Source organism: Leopardus geoffroyi, chromosome A1 (genome assembly GCF_018350155.1).
Source record: "Leopardus geoffroyi isolate Oge1 chromosome A1, O.geoffroyi_Oge1_pat1.0, whole genome shotgun sequence".
Taxonomy (NCBI): domain Eukaryota; kingdom Metazoa; phylum Chordata; class Mammalia; order Carnivora; family Felidae; genus Leopardus; species Leopardus geoffroyi.
This window is the reverse complement of record NC_059326.1, coordinates 66,425,187-66,452,178: the sequence shown is the minus strand read 5'-3', so window position 1 is coordinate 66,452,178 and position 26,992 is coordinate 66,425,187. Positions and strand designations below refer to the sequence as shown.

Here is a 26,992-nt window from a genome sequence, read left to right as displayed (position 1 = left end):
ATCCCTGTACAGTATACAGCCTCTTAAAATTCTTCCCCTTCCTGCAGGTGATTTTCCAAGTTCTGGAAACCAAAGGCTCTCTATCTATCAGTCTCCAAAAGAAGAAATGGAAACACACAGAGAGATTTTCATATTTAAGCCATTTTTCAGCTATTGAAATCTCATGCATGATGTATTTGTGTATGAATTGGTTTATCCATTTTAAATCAGAAGTCCTCTGAATGAGCTCCACATCACATCTTCATCCATATTTTGAACAAAATCGACTTCACAATGTTCACCACGTAATGAATAATAAAACACACAGAGCACACTGCAAATTCTTTTCCACAAAGCTTCACAGTATTTACTGCCCTAAACAATGCCCTAATTGAAAATTTTAAAATTTGGGGACCGTTTCTCTTTATTTTTGCAGCAGAGCATAACTTCTGTGTCATCTCTCACTGTATCTGGCGTATTAATAAATTCTTGTTAGAGTCCGCACTTGACTCCTAAAATATAACATTGGATTGACTGTTGCTGACATCAATTATATATCTGGAGCTCCATGAGCTCTACTTAATTCCAAAGCCCACTGGAATGAATGCTAGAAAGTGCAGGCTAGCCTTTGCTGACGCAGGAGTTGAGAGTGGCCGAAAGATGACCGCCCATTCTGGGGCTGCCCCTCAACATTTTGGACGACGGTTCCTGCAGCAGTACCTGTGCTGAGTCAGGGGAAGGCTTTGTTGCTTTCAGATGCTGTGCGCGCGCGGCTAGCTGAGACTCATTTATCAGCAGCCGCCTGCGATAGCTTACATGGGAATGCGACCCCCTGGGAGTCTGAGCGTCCAGGAACAATGAGACGCTGCCAAATAAACCCAGCCTCTAACTGTGCCTACCGATGCTCAGCCACTTACAATAAAAACAAGTAACAATGCCCCTGTGTCCTCAAGAACCTTTTCTCCTTTCGCTGTATTCAAAGGGTAACTTCAGATACAATGTGGAAACTTACACAGAAGGCACAGTTGAAAAAGAAAACGGCCATTTTGTCACTCCAGAGGTACCTCCTAAGGCCAAACGTATGGATGTCCAGAGTGCAACTTGAGGGATCCAGAGAAGCCCGGAACTCAGGCTTGATCGCTTTGCGAAACACTCATAGCCCGAAGAAATGGATGCATCTTTGAATCCATACTATTCTTCCCTTTATTAGATTTGGCACCAGCTTCTTCGTGTATGACAGCATTCTATTTTTGCACCAGGACAGTTTGGGGAACATGGAAAGGAGGCAGAATCTTGGTACAGATAACCCGGGCTCCAAGGCCGGATGCACATTTACCCGGCGCGAGGAGAACCCGGAAATGAGGACAGATTGGAAGGTGTAACAGGGCGTCATTGTTTGCCATGTCACGCTTCTTGCTGGGTGTGGCAAGCAGGTGGCATCCGTGAACAATCAAGCACGGAGTCCCCACTCTGGGTTACCTTCTATTTTGCAAGGGCATGTAGAGGAACTCGATCTTCAGTAGTTTTGCAGAATTCATTTTTTATCGCATTTTTTAGGGTCTGAATGTTTGTGTTCCCCTCAAATTCACACAAAAAACCTAATGCCCAAAGTAATGGTTTCAGGAGGCAAGGTCTTCGGGAGGGGATTAGGTCACGAGGGCAGAGCTCATGAAGGAGGCCCCAGGGAGCTAGCTCAACCCTTCCTCTAAGTGAGGACACAGCTGAAAATCTGCAACCCACAGGAGGACTCTCACCTGACCATGCTAGTGCCCCAATGATCTTGGACCTCAGCCTCCAGAAGTGTGGGAAATAAATCTCTGTTGTTTATAAGCTACCCAGATGTGTCATTTTGTTACAGCAGCTCAAATGGGCTAAGACCACATCTCATTTCATATTGTGGAAACAGGCCCCCTTGATTACATCCACACGTGAGAGCCGATTAGGGTGAAAGAGTCCCGTAGGAATTTGGCCGGGTGGGGGGCCACTAATACATTCAACCTTGTGGGTGGCTTCAGGCTCTGTGCTGGGACTCTCCTGGCAGAGGTGACACTCTCTGTCACGCTCTGTTGCCTGACACTACAGAAGGTTCCCACTGGCCAGCCCCAGTGCCTGTCATTGTCACCATTCAAAATCACTCCTTTCAGTTGATGTATGAATGGGCTTGCCAGGAGGACAGACATGTTAACCTACCTGTATTTGTATTTCTTATCACCTCATTAATGCCGATGGTTGTTCTGGCATAAGGAGCTGCACAGTGGGGGAAAGGGACACACAGTTCTCACGACTTAATGGGATTTGAAAGCCAGTAAAAGTCTGAGAAGGGAGACCTGTAAGGAAGGTTAGCCTGGTGGTACCCTGTGGGGTCAGCAGGAGCCAAGTGGAAGCCAGGGCAGGAAGCGGGGGCGGGGGCTGGGGTTCCCAGGTGCTGGCCTGGGTTTGTTTTTAAGACAGATGCTTCTTCCTCCTGCTCCTGACACAAGGCACAGTGGACAGAGAAAGGTAAAAGCGGGGGCACCTGGGTGGCTCAGTCGGTTAAGCGTCTGACTTCAGCTCAGGTCATGATCTCGTGGTTCATGAGTTCGACCTGCACGTCGGGCTCTGTGATGACAGCTGGGAGCTCGGAGCCTGGAGCCTGCTTCAGATTCTGTGTCTCCCTGTCTCTCTGCCCCTCCCCCATGCATACTCTGTCTCTCTCTCAAAAAATAAATAAATAAATAAATAAATAAATAAATAAATAAAGCATTAAAAAATTAAAAAAGAAGAAAGGTAAAAGCGGATTCAGTCCTGCTCGTTGTCACAAATGAGCTGCATTCAATCCATGTCTCTCCAGCAAGTCCTAATTCTAAGCTACGTATTCATTTATTCCTGTGGGTTTAAGAGTCTTATGAAATAGTAGAATGTTAATACAGGTCCTTGTCTGGAAAAATTTTCTGAAGTTTTTTTTTCCTTTCTTTCCTGCCATCTCCTTATTAGTAAAACTTGATCTGATCTGAAATGAGGCTAATCATACATTTCACTTTTCCCACTGTAGTGGGAATAGTAATACATCTTGCTGCAGAAATTTAATGTGTTTGATTGCGAGTTGCAGCCTATGGTATATGCACTCTGATGATTTTTTTCTAAAAATCTAAAAAAAATTTTCGAGTTCAGAAACACATATGGTCACAGGGATCTCAGAGAAGGGACTGTGAACCTGTGGTACCCAGAACTTCTTTCAGAGGCTTTCTTCAAATCTAAGTTTTAAACTTCACATCTGTTTGGAATGGCTATTATTTTGAAACAAAACAAAACAAAACAAAACAAAACAGAAAATAACAAGTGCTGGTGAGGATGCAGAGTGGAGTGTACCAGGCCTCCATTTCAAAGACACGCATCTTGGGGCGCCTGGGTGGCACAGTCAGTTAAGCGTCCGACTTCAGCCAGGTCACGATCTCGCGGTCCGTGAGTTCGAGCCCTGCGTCGGGATCTGGGCTGATGGCTCAGAGCCTGGAGCCTGTTTCCGATTCTGTGTCTCCCTTTCTCTCTGCCCCTCCCCCGTTCATGCTCTGTCTCTCTCTGTCCCAAAAATAAATAAACGTTGAAAAAAAAAATTAAAAAATAAAAAATAAAAAAACAAAGACACACATCTTGAGTCAACATATCGGCCACTAGCCACTAGCAAAACAACCAGGTAAGGGGCTAGACTGCTCTCACCCATGAAGGTTCCCTTTCAGGAAGCCCTCAGAAACCTGGAGAACTCACTGATTGTCTGACCCACATCTCCCTTCCCATGCCCTAATTCCCACACGTAGGTTTTACATTAGTAAATTAGCCAATCAACAGTGAACCTGAGAAACTCCAGGCACCCCACACTTAGACCCAAATGAAGGTAAAGCCCAAGGTCAACCCTGCTCCCCTTGACCTTGCTGTGTGGCCCTCGAGCATGCCATGCCCTCTCCAGGTCGTAATACATCTTGTTCCTCAAAGTTCCCTGATGGTGTCTTGCTGAAGTGCATCCTGTGATCATAAGAACCACAAGAGCTGACCCAGCCATAAATAGGGGCGCTGGTTGCAGAAATGTCTACGGAGCCTGCTGTGAGCGATGTGTGACGAGGCCAGCAGAGCTGGCATTCCTGACTGAAGTTGCTACCATCCATAGGCTTGGGATCCAAGAAATTGGAATTCTTGTGTTTGGTATAGGGTGTGCAAAATGGTTCAGCGCTTTGGAAAACAGTATGGCGGTTCTTTGAAAAATCAGACTTCCCATATGATCTAGAAATTCCACCTCTGGAATTTTCAATCTGAAAGAATTGAAAGCAAGTACTGGAACAGAGATCGCTACGCCTCTGTTCATAGCAGCATTATTTCCAATAGCCAAAAGATGGCTGCAACCCATGAGTGCATCAACGAATGCATGGGTACCCAGGTGTGGTCTATATGTACAGTCCACTCCACCTGAACAAGGAAGGAAATCCTGACATGCGCTACAGCATGCGTGTACCTTAAAGACACGCTAAGTGAAATGATCCAGACACAAAAAGACAAATCTTGTGCAATTCCACTTATATGTGGTAATTAGAGTAGTCAAATTCAGAGAGGCAGAAAACAGAATGGTGGCTGCCAGGAGGTGGGAGAGGGAAGAGTGGGGAACGAGTCTTTAATGGATTCAGGGTTTCAGTGTAGGAAGAGGAAAAAGTCCTGTGGATGGTTGGTGGTGATGGGGTACAACAATGTGAATGTACTTAATGCCACTGAACTGTTACGTTTAAAGGTGGTAAAAATGCTGCATTTTACGTTATGTATATTTTACCACAATTTTTTAAAAAAAATCTCAGTTTTAAGTATAACTTTTCTGAAGTTCTTGATATAGTTTCCTTTCCCCCTTTCCTTTTTTTGTTTTTGTTTTTGTTTTGACTGGAAAGTGAAATTACTCAAAGCATACTGTGACTTTATGACTAAAGTGGGTTCAGACATTCTTGAAGGCTGCTAAGCTAGAGTTGTCTATGACATTAGGTATTTCAATGGGACGTGACCCTGAAATACGGTCAACGGTGCAGAGACTGACCTAGGACCTGAGATCCTTTGGGACCCAGCAGTGTGATCGTGGGCAAGTGACTTAGCTACTTTATATGATTATATATTTTATATTTACATGAATAATACTTACCTTATTTGTTCCATAAACTGACATATTGAGCGAAAGTATATGAAAATGCTTAAAAATCTAGCATACTACACAATTCTAATGCATTCTTATGAAAATTAAATTGTTAACATGGCTTTTCCCATGCCAGGCTTGTTTCATAGGAATGTCTGATGGCAGGAGAATTTGGACTTTTAGGTTTATTTATTTATTTTGGTAATCTCTACATCCAATGTGGAGCTGGAACCCATGACTCCAAGAGCAAGAGTCACATGCTTTTCTGACTGAGTCAACCAGGGACCGTCAGAATTTGGACTTTTAAAGCCTAGACCCCTGCACAGAAGAATGATTCATTGTGGCTTTCCTCTAGCTGGAGAACGCATGACACGAAACTGGGGACCCTTGAAGGACACACAGCTCACTGACTGCAGCAGCGAGTAGAAGCTACATTCTTGGACTTGGCCTCTTTGCTCATTGGCAAGATTCCCTCTTATCCATTCTTCCTTCGTAGAACCAGAGGCAGCGGACTCCAGCGTGCACAGGACAAAAGGCCCTTGTGTCAGGTGTCAGGGCTGCTGAGCGGCTGACAGCAACATGCTCCTTTCCTGGTATTTGTAGCTGCATTTTGTACCACTTGCGGGAGGTGCATGCAGCATCCCCCTCCCCTAGGAGAGTCAGACTTCAAGGGGTCTTCCCTCCCAGGTGTGCACAGAAGGGAGGTGCACGCCCGGGAATGCTGGGTGTGACAGTCTCCAGTTCTCTCCCCAGACAGACTTCCCACCTTCCTGACGTGGTTGCCTGGCTGGGTATACATGAGATACTCACAGTTCTTTAAAATGCAGCTAGAGTGCTTTGGGACATGTTCTGCAATCAGACTAAAACAATATTGTCCTGCCAGATCTGCCAGGTCACTGTCTTTGACACATTTCTCATCGCCATGCATCATTTCATCCCGCTTGCATCTGCTCAAATGTACCCAGTCATGACTTGCTATTTTCTTGGCTTAGTCAATCCACTCGGTGGCTGGTGAGAGTGACTGATCTGTTTTCTAGATTTCTCTAGGTTTCCTATTTCTTACAATTTACTGTATTTACCTCCCGGCCCGAGGAAAGATTTCCTTGGGGACCCAGTTATTTTTGCAAGGACCGGGGGCCTTAAAAACCAGCACAGGCTCCCCGCGAATGCTCTGTTTTCAACCGATCCAATCAATCCTCGTCCTCAGCCTGGATTTTGTTTGCCTCCTTCCGGAAGGCACTTTCAGGAACGCTAGACACTGAGGGCTAGACCCCGGCTTACAAGGAGGGGCAGCAGGAAGCTGCGGGGTAGTTTTAAGAGGGGGCGGGGGGCGGGAGGAATCCGGAAATGACTGCAGAAACCCTGGCGATTCTGAAACAACAGGTGTCCCATCATGAACTCCATGTGACGTTGAGACTGGCCTCTCTCACATTTTGTTGCCTTCTTCCGGCTCCTCCCACCATTTCCCGTGCTAACCTTTCCTTCTTAACTCCTATGGCCTTAGAAAAAACGATCCCCATGAAGCGGAAACAATCCTTAAGGAAGATACAGATGATGTAATTTGACATAGCTACGGTCTCAAAAAAGTAAGAATTTGCCTCTATAGGAGCCCAAAGTAAGAGCCTATAGGAACACCACGAGGGTTTTATTTTTTCTGTGGCTGCTACGTGGAAAGTTCCAGCCTGCATATGCTAACCATATACAAGTTTTATGGCCTGCTGAGCCCATTCTTTTCTGTCTCCATCTTGTCGTTCTCCTCCAGCTCCTGTGCCCCCAGCTTGCCCCCGCCACCCGGTTGCCCACAGTGCCCTTCTCAGGGGTGACAGATGGCCGCACATGTCCTCCCAGGGTCTCTGGGAACTTTAGGAGGCCTAGATTTGTAACCTGCACAATGACGCTTTAATGTTTTCCCCCGTGGACCTCTAGATTATTATCGATTTTCCTCCCTTACTTACTAACTTCCTTTCAATTCCTATTTGTCTGAGTTGAGTCAGTGTGGCTGCATCATCTCTCATTTCTCTCTAGGAATTTGCTTAGGTAAGTGAGAAATGCAAGAAGTTACATTTGCACACTTGCTTTCCCATCGGTCACTGAAGATGCCTCCTAGGCTGCTTTTCTTGAGTGGCAGACACTGCTGAGAATTCTTTTTTTTTTTTTTTAATTTTTTTTTTTTCAACGTTTATTTATTTTCGGGACAGAGAGAGACAGAGCATGAACGGGGGAGGGGCAGAGAGAGAGGGAAACACAGAATCGGAAACAGGCTCCAGGCTCTGAGCCATCAGCCCAGAGCCTGACGCGGGGCTGGAACTCACGGACCGCAAGATCGTGACCTGGCTGAAGTCGGACGCTTAACCGACTGCGCCACCCAGGCGTCCCGACACTGCTGAGAATTCTGAGGAAAATTCTTTGCTAGCCGTTCTAGCAAAGGAGGATGTGAATCTGAGTACTAACTGCTGTAGACGGAATGCTTGTGTCCCCTCAACTCCCAAAGTGACGGTATTAGGAGGTGGGGCCTTTGGGAGGTGATTAGGTTTAGGTGAGGGGGAAGGTAGTAGAACCTCCATGATGGGATTAGTGCCCTTAGAGGAAGAAGAAAAGATCAGAACCCTCTTTCTGCCATGGGAGGTCAGAGAGAGAAAGCAGCTCTCTACAAGCCGTGAAGGGGGCTCTCACTATAACCCAGCTCTGCTGGCACCCTGGTCTGGACCTATTAGCTTCCAGACTACGAGAAATAAGTTTCTGCGTCAGCCACCCAGACCATGATGTGTCTGTTTTAGCAGCATGAATGAAGGCATTAATCGAGTCAAGTACTGGCCAGGGAATCAAAGTACCCATCCTTAGCCCACAGGGCATTTCATCGGAGACCAGGGCTTTGTGTGGACAATACCCTGCATTGTGAAGGCTGTGTAGCATTTCCAACTTAACATTCTCTCCGATGCGCAGGTTAAGCCTAAGCTATTCATTGTCGAGATGACTTCAACCTGGCCTGTGCTCCTGTTACCTTCAGCGACTGACGTTACAACTGAGCCACGTGACCTCCTTGGCCCGGTTGCTGTTGTTGTTTTTAATATAAGGAAATCCCCATTAAAGGAAACATCAGGGCTATGCGTGGAGGCAAAGAGAAAACAACAAATCGTAACATGCTCCCGGAGGTGTGTGCGTGAACTGAAAAAGGGAGTATCTTACATGTTAATAGGGGCTTAAAGTAGGGCTGCCAGATAAAACTACAGGATTGCCAGTTAAATCTGAATTTCAGATAAGCAGTGAATCCTTTTTTTAGCATAAGTGTATTCCATTTGGTGTCTGGTGTTCTGTGCCAAATTTGGCAACTCTGTCTTAAAGCCTCACTGCTCAAAGTGCAGTCCCTGAATCAGCAACACGGCATCCCCGGGAAGCTTGTTAGAAATGCAGAATCTCAGGTCCCAGCCCAGACTCACTGAGTCAGAATCTGCGTTTTTCCCACATGCCCCAAGAATTTTACCGGCACAGTTACATTTGAGAAGAACTGCTTTAGAATTTACAACCTGGTCTTTAAATTGTGCCGAAACATTGGCAAGGGAAAGGGAAGCAGGGAACCAGTCTTTCTGACAGAAGGGAGATTTAAGTGCTGACAAGACATTGGCACACCGGCATTTTCCTCCCCTTGAAGGGCACAGTCTCTTCCCTGTAGCTCACCTCCTGTTTCCAGACCTGCTTAGCTACTGAAGCAGAGTGAGATCTGCCAGCAATGACTCAGGGTGGGAGCAGGAAGATGAAGGGGGGCGTTCTTATTCTAGAGGAGCCACTGCGCCCAGACCCTTGGCCATTATCTGAATACAGCAGATTCACCCAGGGGCTGCCATAGCAGCCACATCTATGTGTATCTTGCTCTTTCTATTTAAAGTCAGCATCAATGTCGGGGCGCCTGGGTGGCTCATTTGGTTAAGGCCCTGACTCTTGGTTTCTGCTCAGGTCATGATCTTGCAGCTTGGTGGGTTTGAGCCTCATGTTGGGCTCTGTGATGGTGGCGTGGAGACTGCTTGGGATTCTTTCTCTTTCTTTCTCTCTCTCTCTCTCTCTCTCCCTCTCCCTCTCCCTCTCTCTGTCCCTCCCCCAATTGCACTATCTCTGTCTCTCTCAAAATAAATAAAACTTAATAAAAAATAAAGTCATCATCAATGTCAACAGGTGCCATTCATTTAGTAATGGCTATTCGGGAAAATATGACACACTGGAGGAAATGGACATATCCATGGTAGTTGTCATTTTGATTTCAGAAATGTTAACATGGGAAATAGTTATGCTCCTGAATCAAGGAAATATGGGAGAGAGCTGTGGAGTGGTGTTCAAAAACAGCCAGGAGAAATATGGGTGTTGGAAGACAAGTTGGGTCAAATACTTAGGATGAGAGGGCTAAGGAAATGGTATGCAAGGAAGCATGTGGCTATAGGAGTCACATGGACAAAACATAAAGGGTGGCTCAGTTAGTTGAGCATCCAACTTTGGCTCAGGTCATGATCTCATGGTTCGTGAGTTCGAGCCCCACATCGCGCTCTCTGCTGTCAGCACAGAGCCCACTTTGGATCCTCTGACTCCTCTCTCTGCCTCTCCCCCACTTGCACTCTGTCTCTCAAAAATAAATAAAAACCATTAAAAATTTTCAGAAAAACTTAAAGAGAGGAAGAAATGTCTGGGTTGCCAGTGGCCTCATCAAGCAGGCTTGAGTTAGGAGCTCAAGACCATTACCAGCTCTATCGAGGCTAATAGGCACCTCTGTTCCATAATCCATTAACACTTGTTGATAGGTTTTTTTTTTTAACCAAGTTCTTTGATAGGAATAACTCTTTCTTTCTTTCTTTCTTTCTTTCTTTCTTTCTTTCTTTCTTTCCTTCCTTCCTTCCTTCCTACAAAACTGTTAAGAAGCCCTATCACCTGAAAATCCATACTTCAAATGTAGGGAAAAATAGTTATTATCTGCATTACAAGTGGATTTTTCAACTTACAAAATAGTTCAGTGGAATTAAAAAAAATCTCTCATATGTTCTACATCAATTAATATTTGGGTGAGAATGAGAGCAAAGCTTCAATTAAATGTAATTCAACAAGTCTTTATGGGTTATCTACTTACTATGGTATTAAATATAAAGTTATTAAGATTTCATTGCAGTGGAAGAATTTTTAAAAAGGAACTAAAAGAAACTATGAAATTTTAATTTTTCAATGAGAAGATAATTTGAGTCACAAATATCTGACAGCCTCATTTTTTTAAAATAGTATACTGGGTTAGGCTCTGGAATATCCTTGCAAATGATTTTATTGCATTAATTTTCACAATTTCCCTTACCTGCATACAGTCCCCTAGTGGGATCCCATTGACCTAAGGATAAAATTCAAATCTGGTCCCTAAGTACTTCTTGGGGTGGTTCTCTACCTGTGCGGTCCTTTCCCAAACCTACAGTGCAACAGTATGGTCCTTGACATTCCAAAATCCACGGTCCTGTCTCCAGCCACTGTGCTTTTCATTGGTTGACAGACATCACTGATGTCATATAACACTTAATTCACAGAGCCTTGCACAGCGCCTGGGCAGAGGGAGTGCTCAATAACATTGCTGATGGACTGAGGAAATGAATGAATGAATGAATGAATGTAGATCCACTAAATCTTTTATAGAGCTAAGGATCTGTTTCATTTGTTCTCTTAACCTGGGAGGGGGGAGAACAATATTTAGCAGCCATTTGTTTTAGAGTCAGGATATTGACGTGAAAAGAATACTGGGCTTGGATTTGGGAGATTTCCAGCTTTTACCCTTGCTAGTTGGGCAACCTTAGCCTAATCATTTACCCTTCTGCATTCTTGATCTGCACGAGAAATTCAGCTGAACCCGCTCTCCCCTGGCTCTAACTTTAATGGTCATCATTGTCCCCATTCATTTTCTTGATGGAGTGTATATAGTCCCCTCCCCAATTCCCACCTGTAACAGTTCTTTATATTTCTTTTTGTGGATGCACTAATAGCCAGCAGCCTGTGTAACCATGGGAATGTAGTTCAAAACACAGCCTTCATTTCAGCCAAGGCTGAAAGGTAAACACAGATGGGTAACAGAGCAGTTCAGAAAATCAACCACTTTATTCATTAGGCCATCTGGTCATCCTTTACAGTGTCTTTCTGTACAATCATTAGGAAAAGACACATTAGAAACTGTTCAATTTCACAGCTGAATTTTTCGGGCCAAAGGTTTCCTTCCTACAAGGCTGGACACTGGTAAATTACTAAAGCACTTTTGAGGGGCATGTTGTTGATACTGTAGACAAATACCTGTCTACGCTCATGATCTAAATTTTGGATATTGATACTCTGGAGCAACTTGAAATGATTACGGCTCTTTCCATAGCTGTCTTGTTTTTGCCTCGCGAAGCTCTCCCTAGTATGGCTAATAATATCATTACCAATAGATGCTTAAAAAATTCCACTCAGCAGTGTGAGAAATAACACCTAATGAGCATCTCACTTGCACCCCTGCTTACCTTCTGCAGCTGCTTCTGAACTTAATATCCCTGTACCTTCCTGTTTCCTTTTGATCACAGCTGCTTCATGTGCTTGAAAATACCCATGAAGGCGCAGAACAGACCCCCCTCTTAACTTCTCCACCTGCTGGTCAATCCCCAAAGATTCCTTGAGTCCAATTTACCAGCTGCTCTGCCCACCTGCAGCCCCACTGAGGCGTGCTCCGGCAGCCTCCTCTCCTGGTGTCCTGCCCTATTTGCCAACTCCCAGCCGGTTCCCCTGTCCAACTCCTCCACCCTATGAAAACTCGGGCCAACCCTATTTCTGGCCTGAATTAAGAAATTCAGAAATTCCGTATCAAGTGGCAGCAGCATTGGGCAGCCGAGTGGCAGGATGGGAACAGAGCCATCTCTCATCAGGAGGTCCCAGTGGGACTTTTCGAGGCAGGGAACCTCTGAGGACACTTTCCTGGTTGTCCCTTGGTCATTTTCTTTTTCCCTTTCCCTTCCAAAGAGCACATCAAAAACTGTTTTTCTCCAAGGGTGAGAGACATTACAGTCGGACTTCCTATTTAGCTTGTGATGGAAAAAACAGAAAGCCGTGCAAATTTAGCTGCAGATAAAAATAGCTCTGCTGTCTTAAAGTCATTAAGCGAACATAAAAGGCTCTTTGTGGTTTCGGGATATCTGGAACCTGGCATCTGTCACCATTCCTCTGTCCTCGTCCAGAGGCGAGGCATTCGGAACGAGGATTCCACGCTTAATGGCACCTTGAGAGTAAGGGCTCCCAGGTGCCCGTCAAACCTGTCACTCTGAACAGCTGTGGCTAAGTGACGACTTGTCCCTCCACCCTCCGTCGCGTTCTGCATAAACGGGTCTGCAGAGTTGTGCCAGGGGAGGCGTCCAGGGCTGGATGCGCACTGCCCCAGCCATAGCACCATGAGTCACCCTCACCTGGCTTTGCTGTGTCCATTCCAGCACTCCTCTTCGTTGGACGCGCCCGCCGTCATGCTCTCATCTTTGCAGATGGTGTAGGGCAACGCCGACCAGACCTTTTTAGAGAGCTTCAGTTTCTCTTTTATGTCTGTGACCTGATCAAGAAAGCAAGGAAAGAGAGTGAATATTCTCCCCAGGCGTTGCCCGTTTCTACACAAGGACACAACACAGGTGGAGGTTAGAGAATCTGTGCTAGGACTAGAATGAAACTCTATCGGTTTTAAGGGAGAGACACTGAGTTGCAGGATTTATTGCGAAGGCAAGCCTCGCTACCTCCTCCCTCAATCTTCCTCTAGCTTCTGGCAGAGAGTTCTCAGGTAATTGGCTTTTTGTTTTCCATCTTTTCTGTCCTCCCATGCTTTGAATTAAAAACTTGCGAAGCATCTCAACTGGCTCCGGGTCCCTCTCTGGCTGGGAGAAATAGGTATTCCCCCTGCAAATTCCCTAAACATATTCTTTAGAATTCATTTGCTCGGATGTCACATAAATGCACTGAAACAATGCACCAAGAGATAAAATGCTTTTCCCAACGGTCTATTTGTTTCTGTAAGAAATAAATATTGTCACTAATTCGACTGCTGGTAACCTCCGCTCTTAACCAATTGACAGGTCCATATAGCACACTCTTGGATGGTGAGTGGCAACCCAAACCCACTTAAAAATCTCTACAGCCAGAAGAGAAGAGTCATTCCAAATATAGGTAAGTGTAAAATCCATAGCCCTATGGATGGATGGCAGGAAAAAGTTTAGTAACCCCATCTTTCCTGTTTTCAGGCTCAGCACTGACTTTTCACCTGCAGAAAGGGTAAAGACAGGGATTCAGTACCATTTTGGTTCCATAATTAACATCTAGTTTCATGCAGTCACACCCCGACTTTCTATTCTGCCCATGTAAACATGAGGAAAGTCTGTGGATGGTTGAAATGCATCTGTTAAGGGTTGAATTACGTGCCCCCGCCACCCCCATTTATATGCCGAAATTCTAACCCTCAGTTCCTCAGAATGTGACCTTGTTGGGACGTAGGTTTTTTTTTTTAATTTTTTCAGAGGCAAGGGAGTTACGAAGAGGTTATTAGGATGGCCCTAATCCATTATGACTGATGCTCTTGTAAAAAGGGAAACGTTGGAAACAGAGATATGCCTAAAGATAAGACAATGCAGAGAGAAGTAGGAAGAAGAAACCAACCTATAACCAACGAGAGGGACCTGGAAAAGAACCTTCCCTCACAGCCTCAGGAAAATCCAATCCTTCTGCCATCTTGGTTTTGGACACCTAACCTCCAGAGCCATGACACAATAAATTACTGTTCTTTAAGCCACCTTGTCTGTGTCATGTTGATACAGCAGCTTCAGCATACACCCACACAGCATCGTAGAAAGGACAACCACTGAGATTTATATATTTGAGGTCAATAGCCTTTGGAAATAAATTATTCTATGTTTACTATGGATGGAGTATAGTGTTTTACAAAAAATTCCAAAGCTCTTTTGTCAGGTTTAAGAATGAACACAAAGGAACATCAGATCTCTGTCCCAGTCATGTTTCTCAGTAGTTCCAGATTTATATGGTCCTTGGCCCTTGCTTATCTGTGATTCTGATGATGACTGAGGCTTCAGTACTGAGAAATGTCTGCCCATCCAGAAAGTGCTAAAGATGGCCAGAGTACTGAACCTGAGAACCCGGTACATACCCCGATGTTACTTTTGTTTTGGAGCATGAAAAGAACCCATAAGCAATGACATTCCAAGAAGTAGCTTACACACAGCCATGGTTTAGGATGGCCTAAGACCTGCACTCTCTGATTTCTGCCATTCATGCTGACTTTGGTCCATGGGTTCCCCTAACCCCTGGCTCTCCTGCCAGCCAATCTGACTGGGTAAGGACATTTGCCATGAGAGCCCGTCCTTTTCTGCTGCCATTTGGGGCACAAGTGTGGGTGCACGTTGATATTTGTTTTTTATTTTTTGTTTGAAAGACATGTGGCCATTTCTATACAGCCATAGGTGGATGTACATTCTGTTTATCGATTATATGAAAACACAACCCCCAAAAGCCAACTAATAAATGTTGAAAGACTGACAGAAAAATCACCATTCTGCAACTATCAGAGTTATCATTAATCTCAGCAAGTATTACCTATAGACGCTGTTGTGGGTTGAATTTTGTCCTTCCCATAAGATGTCAAAGTCCTAACCACAGTACCTGTGAGTGTTACTTTATTTGGAAATGGGGCTGTTGCAGATTCAGGTAAAAGTGGAGTCATTAGGGTGGGCTCTAATCCAATACGACTTTGTCCTTATAAAAAGGGGGGATTTAGGCACAGACACAGATATACACAGGAAGAACACCATGTGAAGATAAAGGCATAGATCAGGGTGATGCATCTACAATCCAAGGGATATCAACAATTGCAAGAAAACCAGTGGATGCTAGGAGAGAGTCAAGGATTCCATCACGATCCCAGAAGGAACCAACTCTTCTAACACCTTGATCTTAGGCTTCTAGACCCCCAACTGTGAGACAATAAATGTCTGTTGTAAGCCACCCACTTGGTGGTACTTTGTTACAGCAGCCCTAACAAACTGGTACAAATGCAAAAAACACTGGGCGAAAGTTTGATGGAGAATAGGATGTTTACACAATCTCCAAGTATTCCCCACAGAATACTCATTATTACAAAAGGAAAACTGGTCACTCTACAGTGCAAAAACTCGGCAGGCCCCCACCTTAACCAAGTGATCAAAGTAGTGGGACACAGTGATTTTAGGTGCCTCTGGATGTGAGGTGACAAGAAGGACACATCACTTATGTAGCTAAAATTCCTAACCCGGATCCAATCATGAGGACACGTCGGAAAAACACAATGTCCAAGCTGATGGACGCTATGAGACAACCAGCTTGGATACTCCAAATATGTGAGTCATAAAAGACAAGGGAGGGCTGAAGACGTCTTCTAGATTAAGAAGAATAACAGACATGGTATTCAAATGCAGTGTCTGATTCTGGATAGGGCACTCGATTGGAAAAATAATTGCCAGAAAGGATATTACGGAGATAGTTGGCAGAATTTGAATATTGACTTTGTATGACAAAATATTGTATTGGTGTTTAGTTTTCCAACTATGAGCTTATATTGTGGTCATGTAGGCGAATGTCATGTTCTTAGGAGATACATGCTGGACTATTTAGAAATAAAGGGTTACGGTTCCCACAACTTACACTAGAATGATTCAGGAATCATCTTCATCATCATCATCACATAGATGTATAGAGATACAGCAAGATAGAAAATGTGGCAAATTTTTAATGGTGAATGAATCCAGATGGAAATATATAATTTTTTAAAATAGCGTTTTTTCAGTACCTTTGAATGATTTTCAAAATCAAACATGTCCAAAATAAATCCCTCACTTCATTTGTCCCACAAGGTGCCACATGGGTGTCCCTAACCTTTGCAACCTGCGACACTCCTTAGCCACTCATTCTGACTGTTCTCAAACACAAATCCCAGAAAAAGCACCAGGTATTACATATTCACCACTAATTCAGAAAACTATCACTAGCTTCAGTACTAAAGTACTGTCAGGTGTATCTGTCCCAGAATAAAGTACACCAGAAATGACCATTCTCTCCTCTGCTTACTTAATGCTAAAAATCCCTCCTTTACACTGTGGGAATCTGAACCAAACATATGTATTTTGAGACAGAGAAAGTCTAAGACAGCATGACATCCCACAGGTATCTCCTCTTTTGAGGTTTTCAAAATGTAGCTGTGTATGTTGTGCTGCTCATTCTGTAAACCCCACTCAAGCATTGTCTCTTTCAAGGAGCAATGTCTGGCCTCCCAGTTAGCTGGATTCAACTCTCTGTGTCCACAGCGCCCTGTTCATGATTCTAAGTACTGACTACTCCAAGCTTTTGTAATTGGCTTGCTTTTCTGACCCTAAGACCACGTGCTTCTTGATGCAAGGACGGGGCTCCAACTTGTCATCCTCAGGGCTTAGATGAACCAGGTGACCAATCACTCCAGTTTGCCTGGAACACGGGGGAATTCTAGGACGCACCATATTTGCAGCGCTAAAACCGGGAGGTCCTGGCAAACCGGGATGAGTTGATCACACACATCTTAGCACAAGATAGGTGCTCAGTGAATGCTGATAGGGAAAATAGATTTAATTGCCCCAATCTGCTACAAGGCCACAGAGAGTCTAGCTAACACAAAATCGTGTGGTCCCACGACGTGCACTCATGTCGGAAAGGCGGGAGCAGAGATGGGCTGCATCTGGCTAAGTGAGGAGCATGTGGGCCCTCTCTGAGTCGTGACAGGACATTTTGTAATCAGGTCGTGTTCACTCTGGCATTTCAGGAGCCAGGCGTTTCCACCGTGCGATCGGTGGACATAACAGCAAAACAGCAACGAGAGATGTAAATGCTATTTTAACATTCTGCACGGAAACATCAGCCAATTCACTTCCAGCCCAAGGATGCCGATGCAGACAAGTTGGAAAAAAGGGACCCTATTAGCCACCAGGGACGCACATGCCTTTGATTCCAAAGAATATCCGAATGATGGCAGTTGGTTTTTTTTTTTCAGTACCAAGCAAGTGTTTCGATCCTTACGCTGTTGAGAAATATTTTCTTGTCGTCTCTTATTTTTATTTCTGAATAATGTATGTGACCACTTTGCTGTAGCTCCAGATCTGAGTCGTTTTTTAAATTTTCTTCCTGGAAATTTAAGTGCACACAACAGTGAGCGACGCTTTATGTTAGCAAGAACTGTTAGTAAACAATGCGTTACTGAAGTAACAGTGAATCCTAATTCGTTATACAAATCTGATGGGAACAAAGGGCTGGGGTCAAATAGGGAATTTACTGCAGTGCCTTTTCTCTGCCTCCCACATGAACCATTCCAGGACAAATTAACTTTTGCACATACTTGCCAGCTATATTTACCATTTGTCCAGTGTTACATTCGTAGTGCTGTAATGTTAGTAAATACTGGTAATACCGGAGTATTAAATGTTTTGCATCTGTGCCACCGAGAGGTTTTGAAAGTTAACTTCTGTCACATTGCAGGGCTCTCATCCAAATACTCTGTTGGGGACCACAGGGAAAACATGACCCTCTTCTAGAACTTATCTGTCTGGAGTTTATTCTGATTTCTGACAATTTCAACTCCTGGCACCAGTAAAAGCATAGACTCTTCATTGAAGGCTCGGCAGAAGGTCCATGAATAGGAAGACAGAGGTACTGTTTTCATACCCATCTGTACAGAATTGCCAAATTAGACAAAAGACGGAAGAAACTGACAAGATGGAATGATCGCTAAAAACAAAGGGATTAGCAAAATCAAAGAGCAGAAAGGATGATCTAAGGACTGGTGTCTGATAATTTCATTTAAAAAATGATTTTGTCCCAAATATTTAACTTGAATCCAGTTTACAGGAAATACTGGGGATACAGGGACAAAGTAAGTAACACTATAAGTAAATGGTCAGGCATATTCAGTGTGTGGGATATAATATAAGACAACCAGCCTCGACTCTTCAAAAGAGGTAAAATTGTGAAAAGCCAAGAAGACTGTTCTACATGAAAAGAAACTAAAAATGTAACAACCTAATGCTATGTGTGGACCTTTACTGAATCCATGGTTTGGAAGAGGTAAGTACTCAGTTTGAGAAAGAGTTTTGAGATAATTGGTGACTTCTGAATACAAAATAGACAGTAGATGATACTATTGAATTACCAATAATATTCTTAAGTGTAATCATGGTATTGGGTTTGTGTAGGAGACTATCTTTGCTTTTAAATTTCTTTTTAATGTTTATTTATTTTTGAGACAGAGAGAGAGCATGAACGGGGGAGGGTCAGAGAGAGGGAGACACAGAATCTGAACAGGCTCCAGGCTTTAAGCTGTCAGCACAGAGCCTGACGCAGGGCTTGAACTCACGGACCGCGAGATCATGACCTAAGCCGAAGTCGGCCGCTTAACCGACTGAGCCACCCAGACGCCCCTATCTTTGCTTTTAAAAAAGATTTATGTCGAAGCTTTTTATCATGATGAGGTCCCAATAGTTCATTTTTGCTTTTATTTTCTTTGCCTTCGGAGACGTGTTGTGTAAGAAGTTGCTGTGGCTGAGGTCAAAGAGGTTGTTGCCGGTTGTCTCCTCTAGGGTTTTGATAATTTCCTGTCTTACATTGAGGTCTTTCATCCATTTTGAGCTTAGTGTATGGTGTAAGAAAGTGGTTCAGGTTCATTCTTCTGCATGTTGCTGTCCAGTTCTCCCAGCACCAATTGCTGAAGAGACTGTGTTTATTCCACTGGATATTCTTTCCTGCTTTGTCAAAGATTAGTTGGCCATACATTTGTCGGTCCACTTCTGGGTTCGCTATTCTATTCCATTGTTCTTTGTGTCTGTTTTTGTGTCAATACCATACTGTCTTGATGATTACAGCTTTGTAGTAGAGGCTAAACTCTGGGATGGTGACATCTCCCGCTTTGGTTTTCTTTTTCAACATTATTTTGGCTATTTGGGATCTTTTGTGGTTCCATACAAATTTCAGGATTGTTTGCTCTAGCTTTGAGAAGAATGCCGGTGCAATTTTGATTGGGATTTCATTGAATGTATAGATCGCTTTGGGTAGTATTGACATTTTAACAATATTTGTTCTTCCAATACCTGAGCATGGAATGTTTTTCTATTTCTTTGTGTCTTATTCAATTTCTTTCATAAGTTTTCTACAGCTTTCAGTGTTCAGATCTTTTACATGTTTGGTTAGGTTTATTCCTACGTATTCTATGGTTCTCGGTACAATTGTAAATGGGATTTATTTCTTGATTTCTCTTTCTGTTGCTTCATCATTGGTGTATAGAAATGCAACTGATGTCTGTACACTGATTTTGTATCCTGTGACTTTGTTTTTTGCTTACTTGAAAATAGCAAAAAGAGAAAAATCAATTATCATTGAGTCCACATGAGAAACATATGGATGTTCATTTTATTTTCTTCAACCATTTCAGTATTGTTTGAAAAAGTTAAAAATAATGGAAAGTTGGGAAAAGAAGTGAGACGTTGTTGTCAGGGCACATGGTATTTAAGAGACTTGCTGAATTCAGCACAGGGCAGTGACTGACTCAAAGCAGCTGGGAGATGACTGTGAGCTTTCACTGGGCTAAGGCACTCACACGCAATCCTCAATTTTGTCGGTGCTGACATATTATCTGTCGGTGCTGACATATTATCGTTAAGCCCTTTTGCAAATGGGAAACGGGATCTTTGAGAGGTGAGGAAACTTGCCCTACATGTAGTAAATGGTGGACATGAGACTCAAATTCAAGCGTAGGCTTCAGAATTGTTACTCTTCACCACCACACTCGAGAGGAACATGTCCTATAGCCATGGTCTCTGGAGCATGGATGTTGGGTTGGTAGTGGAGATACAGGTACATCCCTGGGGTGTGCAAGATGATTCAATGTAATTCAGGATGAAAACATGAGAACTTCTATCTCTGTTTTTTAAATATAAAAACGTAAGAGGAATTAAGCTTTTCTAATATTCAATCTATCTACAGATTGCTAGGCCTCTTAATCAGTCCATCTGGCAATGGCCATTTCTCAATTATCCTGTGGAAAGAGTAAGAGTTTCAGAGTGGAAGGGGGCTCACAGTGGTAGCTCTCTCTTCCATTATCTTATTCCTGGGGTATTGAAATCTATCACGGTTCACATGTCTTGGTTAAATGCACTTATGGATTAGATTATGTAGTTTTAACTAATTAAATGGACGAGTGACTTAAAATGACTTTTGCGAGAAACTTTGTATCTCTTTCATTTCAAACAGTGCGAGCACAAGTGAACAATATTAAAATGGTAGGCTTACTCTTGATACATCTGCAACATTACAAGTAAAACTAATAAAGATTCTTTGTTTTACTTCTTCCTTTAAAATTTGCTACTTTTTGGGGCACCTGGGTGGCTCAGTCGGTTAAGCGTCTGACTTCGGCTCAGGTCATGATCTCACGGTCCGTGAGTTCAAGCCCTGTGTTGGGCTCTGTGCTGACAGCTCAGAGCCTGGAGCCCCTTTCAGATTTTGTCCCCCTTTCTCTGACCCTCCCCTGTTCATGCTCTGTCTCTCTGTCTCAAAAATAAATAAACGTTAAAAAAATTTTTTTTTAATTTGCTACTTTTTGCATACCTTTTACAAGTTATAGAAAATATATTAGTTCAGTAGTACTTATATATAATTTATGAATAAATAGTTATTAAAGGGTGTCTATGATTCTGACTTTTGCTGATAGAGATGTGAGATCGAAAGAATTTGGAGCTTGCCAATCTATAGCCTGGGGAATGACAGGATATATTTTGAGTCATTCGATGAAATCAGTTTAACGAGGTAGGAAAGTGTATCATGATTCAGAAAAAGTTCCATTGCATTGATTAAATAAGAAAAAGGCTTTTGTTGCTAGCATTCATTCATTAAACAGTTCTAATGTGCCCTCTCTAAGTCAGGTTTTATGCTATACTCTGGGGATACAAATATGGCCAGTACCTAGTCACTACCCTTGCAAGGTTCCTAGCATCCCTGTGTAGGAAGGGGTAGAAAGACATGAAGCAAATATGATGAGGTTAAGCAAAGTGCTATGGTAGCACTCATATCAATTTGCCCGAAAATTTCTGGGGAAAACTATATTTCCTCCCAAGCAAATAAGTCTTTGCTGATATTTGCTCTTTTGTGGCCACTGAATCTTGCCATGGTGATGATGAGGAAGCTGGATAATTAGTCATTTCCGTGCAGAGGGGTTAAAAACAGAAAATGCATCATGGTCCCCCAAGTTTTCCCTTCTGACAATGGGATGCTTTCATCCATGCAGAAGCCATTGCTTTTAGCCACTGCCCTGGTCTTCAGCTCCTCCTTTTGCTACGGAGCATCTGTGATTTCCTAACTCCCAGGGAATATCTGCTCTGCAGCAGAGTCAGTAAACAGTGCTGTGCGTGTCTTGGGTACTTAAGAAATATTTGTTGAGTGAATAAATACATGAACAGTGCTGCCGATTATCTGCTAAGGGAAGTAAGATTTCAAAAATGATCGATTATCTGCCAGCTACTCCCTTCTGGACTTTCCTTTGGAGAATAAGGAAGACATGGACAAATTCTGCTGGCCTTCCAAAAAGAAGTGCTTTCCCTTGACCTGATTTTCCCCTGAGTGATAGTGGGATCTCAGATGGCCCCTCCAATCCTCTAATTAGGATTCTAGTCTCTTGTCATCTCAAATGTCATTCTAGGTGTAATTTACACAGGTATGACAGAAGAGCCTTGGAGATCTCAAAGGCAATGTTGGCTTGGGGAAAAAACTATGAGAGTTTAAGTAAAAATGGAATGAATCCCATCTTAAGCAGCCTTTACAATCCTTATAAAGACACACTATTTCCAGTAACTTCCCTTTGGTTTTCTAAGCAAGTGACCTATTAAATACTGATTTGGGGTGTTTTTGAACTATTATTACCTTTGTCTCCTGTGTGGATCCTTTGATGGGGCACATTTGATCTCCCCCAAGAGACTTTTCCCATGGCCGTCCGTCTGCCTACCTGAGGCCCAAAGTCCATCTATACTGGACCTTTTCTTTCTCCTAGATCTTCCCTGTGAAGTGTGAGAAGTGAACTGTGAGAAGGCCACCTACTGTCCTCCGTCAATCATGCCCACACCAAAATTCACTTCCCTGGGTACCTGTTGTGTGCACCTGGCCCGATGCCTATTTGTTCACGATTTCAGAAAGATTCCAATGTACCTATTTCATCAGTATGAAAACATAATGTAACTGGATGTAAATAATATATACCATATCTTTAGAAAAAAGATGGTTAATATTTAAAGGGCTATACACTAAATAATACATATTGAGGGGGAAAAACAGTGTGAATATTTTATAGGCTGAAGGTCATTTGTTAGCTTGGGAAAACAATCTGTTTAAAGAAACGAAGTCAGCCTCCCTTTTACCTCATGCGCAAGGCCACTTTACTTGGTCAAGTTAAGGGAAATTCACAGTGCATAATACTATTCTTGCAACCCGAGAGTTTAATAATCCAATTTCAGAGATCGTGACCTCGCCCAGCTTTACTCCAGAGAAGAATGATCATTTATTACAGCACCAAGTTCAATTCACGGTGTGAGCCTGCATTAGAATTCAAGTCGTGTATGTTCCTTCAGTGATCAAACAGAGGTCTGTGAATGAACCTGTTCACAACTTCTCACACTCACTTGAAAACACATACAGACTGTCTGGAGTAGAATATTTAAACTTCTGAAGTCACGGAGGGAATACTAACTCTTCTGATGTGGCCAAACATCTGTAAACGCAACCCCCCCAATATTCTTGAGGCAGTAGGGGTTACTAATGCCACTTGACTCAACGAGGAAGCTGAAGACGCAAGATCTACTCAATCCAGCCACTTGATTTATGTTCAAGTCTAGACTCAAGTCCCTTCTGCTGATATCGTTTTCAGCATCCTATTCCCTAGAACTTCAACTTCCCATTTCTTTTGAGTGTGTGAAAGTCTTTCTTTAGTGTTATTTTTCATGTCTCAAATTGTTTACAGGGTAATGTTTAGGGAGGTCCTGGAATGCATGGAGAAGTCACTCGCAACATGCTTCCTTTCAGGAAACTGTTAACTAAGTTTCGGGGATGACATTAGGGTCCTGTGGAACACAGTTTGTCAGTGAACCCAAAGCAGACTTTGGCCACACGACACACGAAGCATTGTCCTGAATGCCTGAGTCACTATACCACCTAAAACCAGCCTTACGTTCTGGGTTTTCACAGACATTCCCAAGGAATCCAATAATAAGTTCTGGTCTATTACCATGTTTTTCAAAATATTTCAAAATATTACCATATTTTTTGAAAAATATTACATACCTCTCCATGTATTGTGGTACTTTTTACATTACTCCCTGAGGAGACAAACACACATGTATTTTGTAGGAAAAACTAAGAAAGATGAGAAAACCATTAGGAAGTGAGAGAATCCTTGAAGTTCAGAAAGACAATGCTTAGTTTTGTTGAGTTTCTCAGGGGATTGGGAATTGGACGAGAAATTTAGAGGCTGTGTCATCCCCTCTGGCTTCAGGATTGGAGTTTCTTGAGTACGTGATGACATGGTAGTAAGAGCATGACCCTGAGAAGACAGATGAGGTATTTTTTCTGGCAAAGCACTGGTCTTCATGGTGGAATAAATATGGAAAACCAGAAATAGCTTCCTATGTTGTTCAGGTCAGATTTTTGCAGCCCATTTTAAGACAACAATACATTTTCAAATACTCATGTTTATACCTCATGTTCTGATTGTGCCTCATTTCCTGCAGTATTACATTTTAGGCAAGTAGGGTAGTAAGCATTCTACATACCTTGGAGATGAAAGTCTGACACTGAACTAACATTGAATTCAATAGTGAAAAGGAAAAGACAGGGAGACATTAGGTCTGCAGAAATGCATATGAATCAAAGTATTATTTTGCACAGTGCATAGTGAAATTGTGGTACTGCTTACTTCTCAAGTGTGAAAACAGAAATAATTTCAAGGAGTGGTTTTATCATTGAATCATGAAATTCGGAGGCTCAGCGGAGCTCCCATTGTCCAAAGCTTCTAGGGCATTCTTGACAGGTGCTCACCTAGACTCATATTTAAACATTTCCAAAGATAGATATCAGTGCCTAGTGTAAAGAGGACTTGAGATTTGCTGCCTGACCCAGAGTAAGTCACTTTCCCTCTTGAGCAGTTCTGTGTATCTTTATAGACAAGGCTTGACCACAAAGCGTAAGCATATTCTTGTTCTTCCTCTTGTGACTGACATTGAGACTGAGCCCCCAATCTTTTTGTTTGCTTTGCTTTGTTCTTTGTGATTTACAGCTAGTTTCAGCACCGAGAGTGGATTCTGTTTTTCTCTGACCATCACCTGGTAAATTCTCCTTTTCCTTCATTTCTGACCTTGGGGCTATCCAGTCTTTGCTCTCTCACTCTTTGCCCTTAGCTTTTGAAGTCAGCTTTTCCTTCCTTGATTGTTAGCTTTGTTCTCTCTCATTTCTCAGGCATTATCTGGGTAGGGTGGGCGCAGACATCCCCAAGGAGCTTTCCCTGATCCAGAGCATGTATTGTGACAAGTACTGATTCTAAACTAGGTTAATAGATATGTGGTCTTCATAAAGCAGGAAAGGAAGATCTCAGATGCAGTCTCAAAAGAAGAGAATGAATTCAGTATTTCTAGCAGTTATGTAAGGCATGTTAAAGCCATCAGGATATTTAGTAACACTGATCTGTTTCCACCACCATCTTTTCTATTGCTATGGAATGAAAACTTTTAGCAATTCTTTGTGGTTTGAAGAACAGATTTCCTCCACTTTCCCTTCATTTCCTAATGTCAGTAAGATCATGAAAATGGCCTGGGACTGATCCCTTTGTATAGAATTGACCTGGACAAAAGCACTGATTCAGAAAACTGTCAGATAAAGCTTATGTTTAATAGCCCAATTTTGCCTATGTGAAACAAAGATTGATGTTCTGAACATCCAGTCTTGGTGAAAAAATTCTGATTCTTTGCCAACTATTACTTCCTCATAGGGTCTTTGACGATACTCAGAAAATCCACATAGAATTTCTACTTCTACTTCTACTTCTGATTGACATAATGCCATGATTCAGTTAAGCACATAACCACCCGAAGTTACTCCTAAAATATGGAAATTTCATCTTCAGGAAATGAAATCCAGGACATTAAAAGAATTTCTGCTACTTTAAAAAAAAGGGAGGAGGTGTAGCAAAATATTACATTTTGAGTTTGGGCACTCCTGAATATTTTAGAATTCATTATTTAATTCCAAATGATTGAGGCTGTATTCTTTCATGCCGCAGCTAAGAAACAGATGCGTATTCTTTCTCTGAAGCCACTGTAGATATTTGGAACTTCCCAGGGAATGAGAAGCTTACCCTTGCTCACCTGAGACTGCAGTAATTGTGCAGGACCTTCTTAAGAAAGTCACTGCATATGTGATTCCACTCGCCAGTGGGTGTGCTTGCAAAGATGTTCACATATTCGAAAGGTAACTCAGATACAGCACAGACAAATATTCAAAGTGGTAGGTGGAAATCGGATGTATTGAAATTCTAAAGTCCTTTAGGGTGGAGATGGGTCACCCTAAATGTCTTATGGAGTATGTAACAAAAGGTATATAAATCTCTTTAAGGCATGTGTGACTTCATTTCTACTTAATTATGTAGACTTGTACTATGCGGTAGAACATAAATGATATTTTTGCACCCATTGTGTTACATTTTTGATCTAACACAATGCTCTGCCTTTTCCTTCATGAATCGAATTGGGAATTGCTTCAAGTTTAATTGCCAGTGATTTTGGCTTGAGGGATTTTGAGGAACAACAAAGTGAGATACTAATAAATGCACCCAAGAACATAGATCCGAATCATTAAGACCTAAGGATGTCTATGAACTCTACTTCAAACAGACTCTATACACTGGGAAGAGAAGAGCATGATTTAGTGGATAATTCTTTCTGTGAGTCTCAGCTCTAATGTCCCCCAAAGGATTCCTCCTCTGACATCCATAGTCACTCCCCAGTATGTGCTCCAAGAGATCCCTCTGGTTTTTCCTGTCACAAAGATTTCACCATTTATTGTAATGGGTCTTCCCTCCTGAACTGCAGGTGACAGAGGGGTAGGACATTTGTTTTCACCACATCCTAGGAGATGGGTGTCCCATCTGGCACAAAGCCTAGTTTATAATAGTACTCAACAGATAGCAAATGAATGAATGAATGGGTAGATAAATGAAGTAGAGTAGGCAGAGGGTAAATTTAAATTCTGAGACTTCAAATTAAATTGTAAGTGAAATTTAAATTCTAGATGCTCTTACTTGCAAAATAACTTATTGCCATAGGGAGGAAGGTCTTTCTTATAAACTTCCCCATTTCATGGAGAAATGGTTGCTCAGGGTCTATTTATGGGTAGTCAATTCAATTACACACACACACACACACACACACACGTTTAGTGTCCACAATATACTGGGCACACAGTGATAGATACAAGATGGTCCTGCCTTCAAGGAACATACTACCCAGTAGGGACAGGAGATTTACATATAAATAAGCACAGTAAATCACTCAATCGTTTATGGGCTGTAGGGCAGAGTATGATCAACATTTTATTATTGAGTAGACAGAGGGATCAAGGGAAGCTCCAAGGAAGAGGTGACAGTTGAAATGCGACTTAATGGATGAATAGCATTTTGCAGGTAGAAGACTGGGAAAGAGCTGTTTTTGGCAGAGGGACCCTGAGTGGCAAAAGCTCATAAATGTGAAGCCTCTTCAGTCAGGGAGAGAAGTGCCC

The 26,992-nt window shown here is 42.8% G+C and overlaps 1 protein-coding gene across 2 annotated transcripts in view; it reads right to left on the bottom strand.

The window, feature by feature from the left end:
- The window catches only part of GPC6 (glypican 6), a 1,119,539-nt gene that overhangs the window by 11,431 nt on the left and 1,081,116 nt on the right, over positions 1-26,992 (bottom strand). For both annotated transcript variants that reach the window (XM_045480598.1, XM_045480590.1), the window contains one exon: positions 12,556-12,692. In XM_045480598.1, coding sequence (XP_045336554.1) covers positions 12,556-12,692 — 137 coding nt within the window. The remainder of the gene's footprint in view (positions 1-12,555; positions 12,693-26,992) is intronic.